This window comes from Cydia strobilella, chromosome 20, assembly GCF_947568885.1.
Source record: "Cydia strobilella chromosome 20, ilCydStro3.1, whole genome shotgun sequence".
NCBI classification, from domain to species: Eukaryota; Metazoa; Arthropoda; class Insecta; order Lepidoptera; family Tortricidae; genus Cydia; species Cydia strobilella.
The window spans coordinates 9,925,493-9,938,750 of record NC_086060.1 but is presented as its reverse complement, the minus strand read 5'-3'; the positions used below and the strand labels follow the sequence as shown (position 1 = coordinate 9,938,750).

Sequence of the window (13,258 nt, the reverse complement as noted above, 5' to 3'; positions counted from 1 at the left end):
ATAGCAATTTAATGTTTGTATGAAATATTTTTGTCCCTAAATATTTTTGTCTGACTATAAACTACAATACGCCATCTATCTCATTTTTAATCAGCAAAGTCCACCTTCCGGACATTTTTGAGAATAGTTATATAAAATGAGTTGTAGGAATTGAGACCAAGTTTGCTGATAATATTAATTTTCTTATTAAAGAAAAATCTAGGCCAGTAAATTCTGTATAACCAGGTCAACCATAGCAAATAAATCATAACCATACCATTTCAAGTAATCAATCAAATGATAAACATTCTAAACAAGCGATATATCGGTAATCTACACTATATAGGTAATTTCAAGTCAATTTCTGGCCAACGAATCAATGGATTATCGTCTTTAGGATGTTTGCGATGGAGCTTAAATTGAAACGTCAGCAGAGAGGCCAAATGATTGATTCCGGTAAACTCCGCTTGGTTATTGAAATGGTCGCAAGTGTCGCAACTGCCAGATTTGTGTTGCCTGTAATTTGTGTATTACTGCTAACGCACATTTTTTATACAGTGTGTAAATCCAATACGGGCAATAAATTAAACCAGATATAGAATTTAATCCTTGTAATCATGAATTTAGAAGTTTTTTTAAGTTCAACCGTAATTAATTTTTGAAAATTAACCGGGCAGCAATGTACTGCATACATTACGAGACGTAACATGACATGACATTACGAGATACGAGCTTTTTATGGTAACTGCCAACAAGCGTTGACAGTTACCATACGTTCTGTGGTGCATTACATTGCGGGCCGAATTATTTTATATTTTTATTGTAATTCTAAGCAAAATCTCAATATACTACTTAGGTCCTATGCAAACCACCGTTTAAATTTTTGCCCGTATTGGATTTACACACTGTATATTATGTTTTTGCAGCAAAAGAAAGTTAGTTTTGTTCAGCTTCTAAATTGACTGAGTGAGATATCCTCTATTTTTATTTGTTGTCAGAAATCCACTTGTTGAAATTTTTAATAAACTGAGTTTCTAAAAGGAGGATAATCATAATACTGCTGCAAGTAATTTTGTATTTTGAATTTTGGATTTTGAGTTTGGTACGTCATTACGAATATTTATAAATGCTAAAGTACCTAAATACTTTTATCTGTCAGCCAAACTTCTCTTCCGAAATTCAAATGAATTGAAATATTATAATTATAATACACACGAACTACCTACGTGCCAATATTTAAAAAAAATCGCCATCCCTTGAAGGAAGTTGTTAATTTTGCACTATTTAACATCCGGCTTAGTTATATATCATCAGTAGTAAACGGATCAACAGCAAAGTATTATTATCTAACGTTATTTCTTTCATTTGTAACTCCCCTGCTCAAAACCCCAACGAACCAAACGGATACACATCGCCTACAAACTTACTGCATTTCGGTTTTAAACGCAAAAACTGCAACCAACTGCATCGTACATTGATGCATCCCTCTTAGCTTCGCCCACTGTACCGTGACTCGAAGCGCATATAAGTGCTACAGCTGCTCTAGTTGTAAACATAGTCCATACCGCCATCGAAGAGAACACTAAAATGGTACCACACTACCTCCTTGTATTGACCCTGGCTGTCGCAGTCAGCGCACGGACAGCAAGCACCAATCAAAACACACTGGAAGAAGGCAGAAGTTCAGATGATACCATTTTGGGTGACCTTAAAGTTGCGTATGAAACGTACAAAGATTGCAGCGGTGGAGACATCGGGACATGCTTGAAAGTGAAACTGGCGAAGGCACTGAACAGGATATCGGAGAGTGACGAAGTATCCTTGATGAGCGGTGTGACGATAACGAAGGATAAGGATGCGAAGGTCGAGGAAGTTGAGGAGGCGCTTCCGAGAGGTCTTGATGAGAGCTCCTTGGACCATCTTATCCTGGACAAAATCTTTGGATTCATGCAGTCTCATACAGTCCAGGTAAATTTGTTCAGCTTGTCACAATCTGACCTTTTAGTTTGGTAGTAAAATTGGATTCACATTATTTCATCTGTCAATTGACTGTCTTATAAGTGTTAGGTTTTTTCAATTACGTTTATTATATGTTTTAATGAATATTAATTGAATCTATTACTTACATTCTCGTGTGTAGTTTAACGGCTTGTTATTTTCACCCGCTTCACTTGACCTACTTTCTGTTCCCGTTAAAAGCACTTTTAATTTTTTTTATAATTAGTTTTATTTATTTTATTCATATTCTATTAAGTATTTTAAGTTTGAATTTTTTTTTCTGGCATTACCATCTGGTTCATGGTCAATTTATATATTTATTCAATCGTTTTTATTTTACTTTAATGGTCATATTGTCTTCATGAGTTTACAAAACAAATTTGAGTCATTCTGTTAAACCCTGGAGATCTTACCTGTTAAAATAATTTTTACTAACAGTCCGATAGTTCATTTTATTTGAAAGTATATTAAATTATTTATGTAAGTATCAAAATTGATGAAAGGATCATTCTTTAAGTAAGGCGTTATGATCCAAATAATGTTTATACTTCAATCATTTACACATCTTTAGTTATGATAATTATTTTTATTTCAAATCTGTATTAAAACGGCACACGGACTCTCATTCATATAACAATATCAATGTCACTTTAACTGCACTTGAGACTTAACTATTACATAATGGGATTGAGCGTGGATTACTACTATCACAAGAGAAACAACCTAATCAGTACCATAACTCAGAAAACTTATTTCATTTCAGGCGTACATATTATTTTTCAAGATAAGTTTTACAATTGATGACAAAATATATAGGTATGAGTAGTATTAGCACCTTATTCGTAAAACCTTGTAAACTTATGTAAAATTTTGTCCCTTTCTATCAAACACAAATGTCAAAATGATAGATAAAGACAACGATTATCAAGGGCTTGTTTAACTTGACAGGCATTTATGATTAACGACATTATAAATTAAAGTTAACCGTTACACAGTAATGCTTCAAAAACTATATTCAACCTAAGTCTAGAATCTTAAATGGAGGAGAAAAAAAGGCAAATTTATATTACTTGCCATTGTCAAATTGCTGTCTACCTAAATACTTACTGCATTATTATTTTTTCACACGGCGCTAGAATAGATCTCTTGTATGTGGTTTACAGGGAGTCAAAGTACTGTGTAATTAATTTCTACATTTTGTTAGACACAATAGGGAACATTGGTATTCATATCACGTGAGCTATTAAGCAAAATGATTGATGGTAGATTTTAATGACCTATGACATAATGTGCGTAACAGTAGTATAACCACAGAATAATTAATAGTAATAGTAGGAAACTTCCTACAAAACCGAAGTTTGACAGCGGTTCGGGGTCGAATCATGCCGCCCCTTTCTAATATATGGCACTATCCCTTTCGTCTCTTTAGGTTTGTCAAAATTCAAGTCATTATCTTATCTGTGGTCGTGCACGCAAAGGGACGTCAAGTTGTGCCAACCCTAATGATTGCTCGGACTCGGAGCAATGCTGAGCCGGACGGAGCCGAGTTGCGCACCCCTAGTATAACGTAGTAAGAAAGTAATTTCGTTACTTTTTTTTTTATTAGCCTATAAGAGTCTATTAATTTCGTTACTTTAGTAAAATAAAATAAGTGAACCTTAAAATTAATAGAATTGAGTAATTTTCGACATTTTGTCATGCAGAACATAAAATTAATAACAAATTGTTGTATTTGGAGAAACTTTAAAGAAAAGAATAATTTTTATAATATAACGAAAATCTATTTAAAAAAACATACATTTACATTCAGATACATAACTACTTCAAAGAAGAAACTGAAGAAAGAGTAGAAAATAAATATATCAGTCACGACTAATTGAAAATTTCTTATTGGATTAAAAATACCTACAGTAAAATCAGATAACTTTAGTCCACAACTTACAACTATGGTCCTAATTCAAGTTCCAGTAAAATATGTATAAGTATTTTTCAAATTATGTTGAGTATATAATATAGAAAGAGCATTAATGTATCTAAGTTCCAAAATAAATGTAACGAGTACAAATCATAAAGGCTCGTTAAGAATCAACTTTAAAAACTGGACAATAGTTGTACTTAGGGACTATAGTCACCTGATTTTACGGTACTATTACATTACACGAAAAACGAAGTCACAAAACAATCCAAGTAGTTTGCAACACACGAAAAAAAATCACCAACATTATATCTGAATACCGTAAAGCTTTACCTTTTTTTGCTAAAATATATATTATTAACTCCAATCTGCAATTTGTTTAAACGTCCAGGCGTGACAGCTAATGATATAGATGCAAATATCAGTTAGATAGCGAAAGTTAGGTATGCGCTCCAACTTCCATACTATGTCACGTGCTGTGTCACATACTAATGCTGTAAAACCTTAGACAGTCACTGTCGGGTATCGAAGCCGCCACAGCGCCCTGCCTACCAATCAGGGCTGTAGCTAAGACGACAAGCGACAGAGGACAAAGTATAAAATTTCGAGATGAGAGATGCAACAAAAAATCTAAAATCAAATACCATCCTCAAATATCATTGGCAACTAACAGGCCAATTCGAGTTTTAGTTATTCGGTCTGTTTACATTCTGATGATGTTTCAGTGTCAAAAGTGACGTTTTTCGTTGAAGAAATGTCACTTGACACTATCATATCAGTATCATAATCATCTCCTAGCCTATTTCGGCCACAACGACTGCGTTTTACCGCTGAGAGCGTCGCTGGCGCTCTCAGGTGACTGACATAGGCAATTTTTGCAGCGAATGTGCGACCACACTCGCTGCAGGTCAGCACCCCTCCGACATAATTGTAACGTATGGCCACAGGTGCTCTGGCCTTTAGCTCCTCGCGCTTAGCTTAGTTCTGTGCGCCGCCTAGCTTCAAACTGACTAAACATACATCACATACATCATATACTACAACTCGAATTGGCCTGTATGACCTATAGACTACAAACTAACCCTACAAGCTAAATAAAGTTAACAGTTTTCTGTTGCGTCACCTGTTTTGGCAGATTCTCACGGAACCGCCGAATTAACACCACCCTTCGGCCAGAAGTCTGCAACACAAAACGTGACGTTATCTTTTTCATACATTTTCAAGTTTTTATCGCTGTTTTCTATCACCGGTTGCCACTTGGCTAGGCTTCCTGAACAAACCTTTATTATCACGGTATTAGTATTTAATTAGTGTCGCTAAATTTTTTTGATCAAAAATTTTAAGTAATAGTGATGTGCCAGCTCCTATATCTGATGGTGATTGGATAGACAGTGTTTTTTATTACGAACAGAGTCCGAGGGCGGGTTCATGTCATGACTGAGTTCTAATTGAACTACTGTAAATGAAGAATCCACATACAATTTATAAAAAACCGTTCACTATAACATGAGATACAGATCAGCAAGTCATACTACGAAAAGCGCACCTATATAAAGCTCACCTAGTATTGATAAAGGCAGGATATTTATTAGTCCTTGTTTTTTACTTAATTTTTTTTTTAGAATCCATTCACTGTTAAATCATGAAGTTCCATTCTTATGTGCAAGGTGCAGCTGCAGACTGCTAAGCTTAGAATAAATTTAAGTGGAAAAATTACTGCCTTGGGTGAGACTTGAACTCACGGCCTCTGGATCGATACTCCAGCACCTGTCAACTGAGCCACCAAGACCTCATCCATAGTCAGCAAATCTTCCCAACTATATGGGTCTAGGGGACCCTAGCGACATCTACCGTAAGAGCGTTACACTTCTTAAACGGCCAAGTCATAGGCGTTCGCAGACGTTTCTGCTCGTTAAAAATTAATTAAGACTGTTGATAAACTCCTTAAGTCAGGCAAATTTTACTTAGACATTTCCATTGTTGAAATAGAAAACTTGAAAAATGTTTCCAATACTTCTTGTAGAAAGCGTACTTATAATCCCTAGATTGGGTGCTCCTAAGCGATAAATATTTCTGTTTCAAATAAGAAATCAGATATATTATTACAAGTTCCTACATTTCTTCGGCTGTTCCATTCGCATTGGACACATGACATATCTTTGTATCTCCTTCAGTAGCAGTAAGAGTGAGCAAGAGAATATCAGAAGTTATATTGTTAATAACAGTAGTTATATTGCGGGGAATATCTTTTTATTGCGAATCACGCATTACTGTGTGCGTGATCTTATCAATGTAGACAGTAAAGTTACAGACAGCAGATAAAAGGAAGCAGCAATATAATTCACTTATGTAGCTAGTTTGAGATATAACTGTCACAGTCATAAAAATGAAAGAAAAGATAAAAAAGAAAAGATGAATGTCAATATAGATGACAGAATAAGTAACTAAGCGTTAAGTGGGTTTTAACAATAGTTTGCATTAGTTCATACAACTTAGATTTTTACCATTTGGGTTAATAGATATTGATATCTCAAGTTCTTCAGTTACTTAATTTTAATTAAAATAAGATATTGGTTCGACTTGAAGGCGAACCAAAACTAGTGTTTTTTTAAATGCAATTTTTAATGACTGCTATTATACCTGTTAGGTACAGGACAAATACATAATTTCTGTATGAACTAACAAAGTCTTTTAACACGTACTTCTGAACATAAAGCTCAAAACGGTAATAGTAGTTAGTACCAACAATATTACTGCGGAGGTCTGCAAAAAAACTAACCGTTTTCCAATTCAATTATTTATAAATAACCGACATCAATCACAGATCGAATTATTTATCTCTCCAGAAAAACATGCATGCCGCGCGGCGACGCACCGTGACCGCTTTCACGATGCATCTTCACCAATTAATGCATCTTCACTTTTTTTTAATGCTACACTCTATTAAACAGTTTTCTTGCACCGACCCACTTGGGCATTGGTAACAGTTTCTTTCTAATTAGCTAATGCGTGTGCATTAATGAGCGGTTATCTGTACTGTTTCTAGTATGATGGGTTTTCTATTCATCGCTGTCCTTTTTGACTGACTATGACAATACATATAAAAATAAGTTGAAAATTTATAGTGATTTTTGTGGTATGTCTTTTAATTAAAAGACTTTTTTTTTTTTATACCACGTCGGTGGCAATCAAGCATACGACCCGCCTGATGGTAAGCAGTTACCGTAGCCTATGAACGCCTGCAACACCAGAGATATTACACGCGCGTTGCCGACCCTTTAAAAACCTGTACACTCCTTTTTTGAAGAACCCCATACTGTAGCCCCTCGGGAAAACCTCGGCAGGGAGCTCATTCCACAGCCGAAGCGTACGCGGGAGGAAATTCCTCTTAAACCGCACAGTACGCGACCATTTAGGTGCTAGGGTGTGAGGATGAACACCCTGCCGATGGCGAGCGGTGCGGTGATAGAAAGCGGCCGTTGGCATCATGTCAAACAATTCTTCAGAGCACAGCCCATTGTACAAGCCAATTCGCGTTTAAGTTATTCGATCCTTTTCCGATATGATACTGATTTGTCATTGTCAAAAGTGACGTTTTTTAATGAAGAAATGGCCTGTATAAAGTGTATAATTCGTCTCATTATCGGCTGATCAGACACTTCATATTAAAGGGTTCCGTTTTCAGTCTCATGGGTTTTCTATTTGGTGTTTCCTTTTTAACTGACCATACAATTTCGAAAGAGATGTTAGAGAATTTATCGTGATCTTTGGATTTTTTATTTATTTGAAAAACTACAATTTGTCTTATTGTCGACAAATCAGGAACTTTTCAAATATAAGAGCAACACAAGTGCCAAAGCCATGACCTTAAACCTGTCGTGATTTGGGTTTTTTACAAGCTTTTATTTAGTTTCACCCTTCCCGTTGTCTGTGTGTCAGTCTGTAATCAAATCTTTCAAGTAAAATTTGACTCACATCCCGGTGTTTCCTATGAAGCTGAAAATTGGCATGCAAATGTAACTGGTTTTAATGATTACTTAATTATTATAGTTAATTTCACTGGATTTATTACAATGAAAATGTTATGCCGGATTTCATTAGCATCATCTTAAGATGGTTGCTGATAAGGTTTTTGCTTTTTATCTTCGAAATAAAAAGTTATTCTGGCTTAGTGGGTAGTGACCCTGCCGGTGAAACCGATGGTCCTGGGTTCAAACCCAGGTAAGGGCATTTATTTGTGTGATGAGCACAGGTATTTGTTCCTGAGTCTTGGGTGTTTTCTATGTATTTATGTATTTGTAAGTTATACATATCGTTGTCTGAGTACCCACAGCACAAGCCTTCTTGAGCTTACTGTGGGACTTAGTCAATGAAAAATGAAAATGAAATGAAAAAATGAAAATGTGAGGCAAAATTTCATAAATGGGAGAAAAACTTAGAAAAGACCAAAAAGGAAAATTGGTAATGATACTTGATTACGTGTTGAACTTGTGGACCGGTACTGGACCATAGTTCACACACAACACAACATGTGCAAATCAAGTGATCGCGCTCATAACTATCCATAACTACGGAAATACGTAAATATTGCGTTTATTACTTAATGAGCCCAATGTCTTTACACAATACCTTTCATTTATTATCATTGCGTGTAAAAAAATCCGGAATTGGTTGATCGTAACATCCGGATCTCATTTTCTATGTAGCATGTTAGATATCGTGCTAATTTTGCTTACATCGATGCTGAATTACATACTTGGGACATGCTTTCTTCTTCCGTAGTCGCTGTAGGGAAGGAAATAAGCGTAACATGTCATGTTATCGGCTCAATTTTTATTTATTTCGTATCTCTCAATTCATATATCAACTATTTTCCAAAATGGTATTTTCGTATGAATAATTTAGTTACTAAGAAAATTTTAAAAATATGGGTCTTAGAATTTCATCTTCTTTTTACAAGAGTTCAAGAGTTCATAAAATAGGGATATTGAAAATATGAAAGATTATCAATCCCGAGATTTTCTCATTAGGTATTATGTTCATAAAAGATTAATATATAGGTTTTGAACGTTTGCGCATGTTACTCAAAAATGTCACATATCCATATTTATAGGACACAATAATTTTACTACTAACTTTTAATATATAACCACGTTAATAACTAAAAATTTTAAATTCCAGATCAAATTCCCGGCTGGCAATGACCTTGCGCGCGCGTTCGAAGAAGGCCGCAGCAGGAGGAAGAAGCTCGCCCCTCTCTTGGCCATCCCACTCCTCATCGGGGGCATGATGGTGCCCTTAGCTTTCGGTGCCCTCGCGCTGCTCGCGGGCAAGGCCCTCATCGTCTCGAAGCTGGCGCTGGTGCTGGCTGGTATCATTGGGCTGAAGAAGCTCCTGTCGCCGTCGGGAGGCGGTCATGAGGCTCATGAGGTCGTCGTTTCTGCTGGGCATGGAGGATCTGGATGGAGCAGGTCGGTATCGAAGTCTTAGCGTAAACTAGTTGTCTGAGTGAAGCGAGGTCTGAAAGTACACACACACACACACACACACACACACAAAATGAAAATGAAAGTTGGCAGCGATATTGATATCCCAGACTGTGCAAGTGTTATTACATGTTAAATGTCAAAATTTCATAGAAAATTGACGCCCCTTAGCTTGGTCTAACTCTACATAATTATTAAGTATGTTCTATGGGCCTCGCTAAATGACAATTATTTTACTCAGATAATATATTTATTTTAATAATGATTAATAATAATATTCTTCGGTTACCGCGATAGTTACTCATGAAAGTTCTAGTTTTTCCTCAATCACCCGTTGACCACGAACGCTGTAAAGGGTTCGAAACGTCGGGATGTATTATAAATTCAAAATACGCGATATAGTCCGTTTTCATAGTTTTATTTAATGATTAATAATGTAATAATACAATTCTTATTCACTCCATAGTACATAATAAATGACATCAACGCGCACATTGAAATATTTGTAGCCTGTTTAATTTTTTTGGTTAACTCGTAGAAAACAAGTTTTAAAATTCAATACAATACTCTTTATTGCACACCTCACATAGTTTACAATAAACAGAGGTTTGAGTTTTGTAATGTTTTCGAATTTCGTTCGGCCCTTGGGCCACTCATTAAATTCCCTGAACTCCCTACTAGACTTAAAAAGCTAATTATTATGTCGTGTCGAGTATTTTAATAATTTGACTTCGAGAATTTTTTTTGCGATAAAATTTTATACGACTTTCAATGTGCACTCAGTCGATAACAAGTGTATATCAGTCTTCGAATAATATTTTATATCGACTCTCCTAACAAAAATCGCAGCTATGGGCTCCATAACAGTGTTGGGCATTCAAGAATAAAATCATTAAATAAAACTATGAAAACGGATTATATCGCGTATATTGAATTTATAATACATCCCGACGTTTCGAACTCTTTACAGCGTTCGTGGTCAACGGGTGACTGAGGAAAAATTACAAAGTGCAAAAATACCCACATACTAAAATAATGAACAATCATAGACTACAAACTTTAAGGCTGGTTGTACATGCAAAAATCGGTTCATAAGGCTAGTTATACACTATAATTATTTTTCAAGTAAAGATATATATATATACGCGATAAAAACTACGCCGGCTCCAACCCTACACCACGGACCCGAGAAGATTTAATTCCCTCCTAAATTGTAGGAGGGTATCCCAATATGAATCCCAATAAAATCATTATTTGAATAAGAATTCGTCGGAATAAAATCGAGTTGATTTTAGTCCCGTCAAAATTATTCCGCTAATTTTGGCCGGGACTAATTCGTATGTGACAAAATTGAATGGGATTAACTTATTCTTATTCAAATAAATGTAATCATTATTTTTTATTCCAAATAATATTCCTGGAATAAAAATGTGGTCTGGGTCTGGGTACCGTATAGGCGTTACGTATAGATAGAGGTAAATAATTGTAGTTTCTTTCTTGTCTAATTTATACCTATCATGCAATACCTATATAATCTTACAAATTGACTGTCACATAGTCTTGGTACCCGTATTGCTTTTAATGTGATAACTAAATCATCAGGTACAATTCAGCTGACCTGATCGAATGGTTGGTAGCGAAACTCTTCAAATGGCTGACTTATTATTATGGAGTCCATAATAATAAGTTACAAAAAAGTCGCATTTCAGCAGATTCAGACAAACTAAGGTATCCAAATGAGTCAAGTAAAAAATTCGACATGAAACTTGATTCTAAATAACCCACAAATGCTACGCAAAATCAATTAGGGCCTAATTTTTATGAAGATATAGTTGAAAATGGCATAAGCGTTATAAACGACCCTTCAAGAGGTAAGCGCTTAGGAAAGGGTGTCAGACATTCAAAAAGAGAACTGTTTACCCTTATTAAAAAGCCAAATGAAAGGGTTTTAGAGAGCAACGGCTTTGGTAAGCAAAGCCTTACGAAATACCCCTTTCAAAACCCTCGAAGGGGGATACCGGACCGGTCTCTGAAAAAGAGTTAGGAAAAGGAATTACAAAAAAAAATGTTGCATATATAGTTTTTTAAATTATAAGAACTTACAGTATGACCTAAGTATGACATAGTAAAAAAAAACACAATGTATTTTTGGGTCATCCTGTAATTTACTTCTCTCTACCTACGCCCTTAGGTATACTATGTTATCTGAAGTAAGTACTTCAAATACGTTATTAATCGTTTTTTTTTATTTCAGGTCGATCGAGAAATCCCAGGACTTAGCATACAACGCTTATGCCCCGTCCCAGTAGCCAATCAAACCCACCAAAAAGTTATTTTAGCGTGCAATAAGGAACAAACGTCTAACATATACAACTAATACATAGTACACGACAGCTTCGATATCGAAATTCGAAAAACAAGTGCGAATCGGAGCGTTTTTAAAATGGAATCCTACAGTTTCGAATGTAACTAAAGATTTCGGTCAGTGTTTTATAACGTAACTTTGTGTGTGAGTGAGGTTACATTCGTCTCTGTGCGATTATGGCAAAATAGGTACAATGGAATGAACATAGCGAATATCTTCAAGCGGTCAGCGGTACCACAAATACTCTATTTATTGTATACGCACAATAGTTAGTTATCCAACAGTAATGTATGAGAATAGCATGAATGTATTTATAGTCTTTGGAATTTGCTTTAATTTTTTTATATATTGTTATAACATATTTTATGTATATATTAAAGTATTTATTTTATACGCGATATTTAGTATATTTACGTGTATTATGTACGTACATACATATAATATTTGAGAGTATATATTTACGTAAGTATAATTATGAATTGTATGAAAATATTCATTCTAAATATGGTTTTATTTACATATTTATTATTTATACAGTATAGTTTGATTAATATTACAATATCGATTTCATGTACATATGTAAATAGAATATTGCATTTATTTAGTATTTTTTTGTATACGTAAATATCAAAAATATTAAATTAACATAAGTATGAGTTACATAATTATATCTTATTTATATAACTACCTATATATATTCGAGTTTGGATCTCATACTATCTTTTTTATAATAACCGTCTATTAAAATGTAAATATTACTAATAAATTATCATTTATTTTGTTTTACTTATGTTTTGTTGTGTTCAAGTCAAATAATTTATTTATAACTTAATTTTAATCGGATGTTATCAATTAAACTGTTGGTTACTCGAATGTGTTCATATTATTACTATGTTTTTTATAATAGAGTAATATTTAACTCTGTGAACGCCAAGAACCCAAAAGGTGTTTTAAATTATGACCTTTACGACATAATTATGCTGTTAATGTCATATAAACTTTTTATTTTTTTATTTGTGTGTGGTGGTCAAAAATCGAGGGTACAAAGTTTGTACCTCAGACCTCGGTTGTGCACAGTCAGAAAAACAGTCGTACACAGATAACAGTTTAGTTTCCACGTAAAGTTTGTATTTTCTTATACCAATGTACAGTTGAAGGCAAAAATAACGATCCAGACAAATGGCTCACAAATATGTGAACACGACTTTATTACAGAATAAGTAATAGTATTATCATACAGAACGGCCACGCACCGCCCCGCCCCGACTCGAATTACCTCGCCCCGCGACAGCAGATTGACGGCCGTTTACCGGCCGCTCAGTACTATTTTTAAGCAACCTCACACTATGACGCATGACGCGTGTACAGACGTGCCGTTCACACATAGAAACGCAAGTGATTTTTGATGTATAGCGTGTCCGCCCTGTGACTTTATTGTCTAAGGTGTAAGAGAGCGTACACATATTCACATACAAATTTAGTTACATAAATTTCGTCAAACTGTCTATCATTTTG

General features: G+C 34.9%; 1 protein-coding gene across 1 annotated transcript; it reads left to right on the top strand.

Moving 5' to 3' along the window:
- The first annotated feature begins 1,258 nt into the window (after nucleotides 1–1,258).
- Nucleotides 1,259–11,919, top strand: LOC134750631 (uncharacterized). The gene is made up of 3 exons (XM_063685850.1): nucleotides 1,259–1,947; nucleotides 9,074–9,363; nucleotides 11,633–11,919. Exons 1-3 carry the CDS (start codon nucleotides 1,567–1,569, stop codon nucleotides 11,685–11,687), a joined length of 726 nt encoding a protein of 241 aa, XP_063541920.1. The 5' UTR covers nucleotides 1,259–1,566; the 3' UTR covers nucleotides 11,688–11,919.
- Nucleotides 11,920–13,258: the final 1,339 nt, after the last annotated feature.

Coding starts and splice junctions, on each gene's coding strand:
- LOC134750631 (XM_063685850.1), top strand. CDS start 1,567: ATGGTACCACACTACCTCCTTGTATTGACCCTGGCTGTCGCAGTCAGC. Junction 1,948..9,073: donor TGCAGTCTCATACAGTCCAG/GTAAATTTGTTC, acceptor TTTAAATTCCAG/ATCAAATTCCCGGCTGGCAA. Junction 9,364..11,632: donor GGAGGATCTGGATGGAGCAG/GTCGGTATCGAA, acceptor TTTTTATTTCAG/GTCGATCGAGAAATCCCAGG.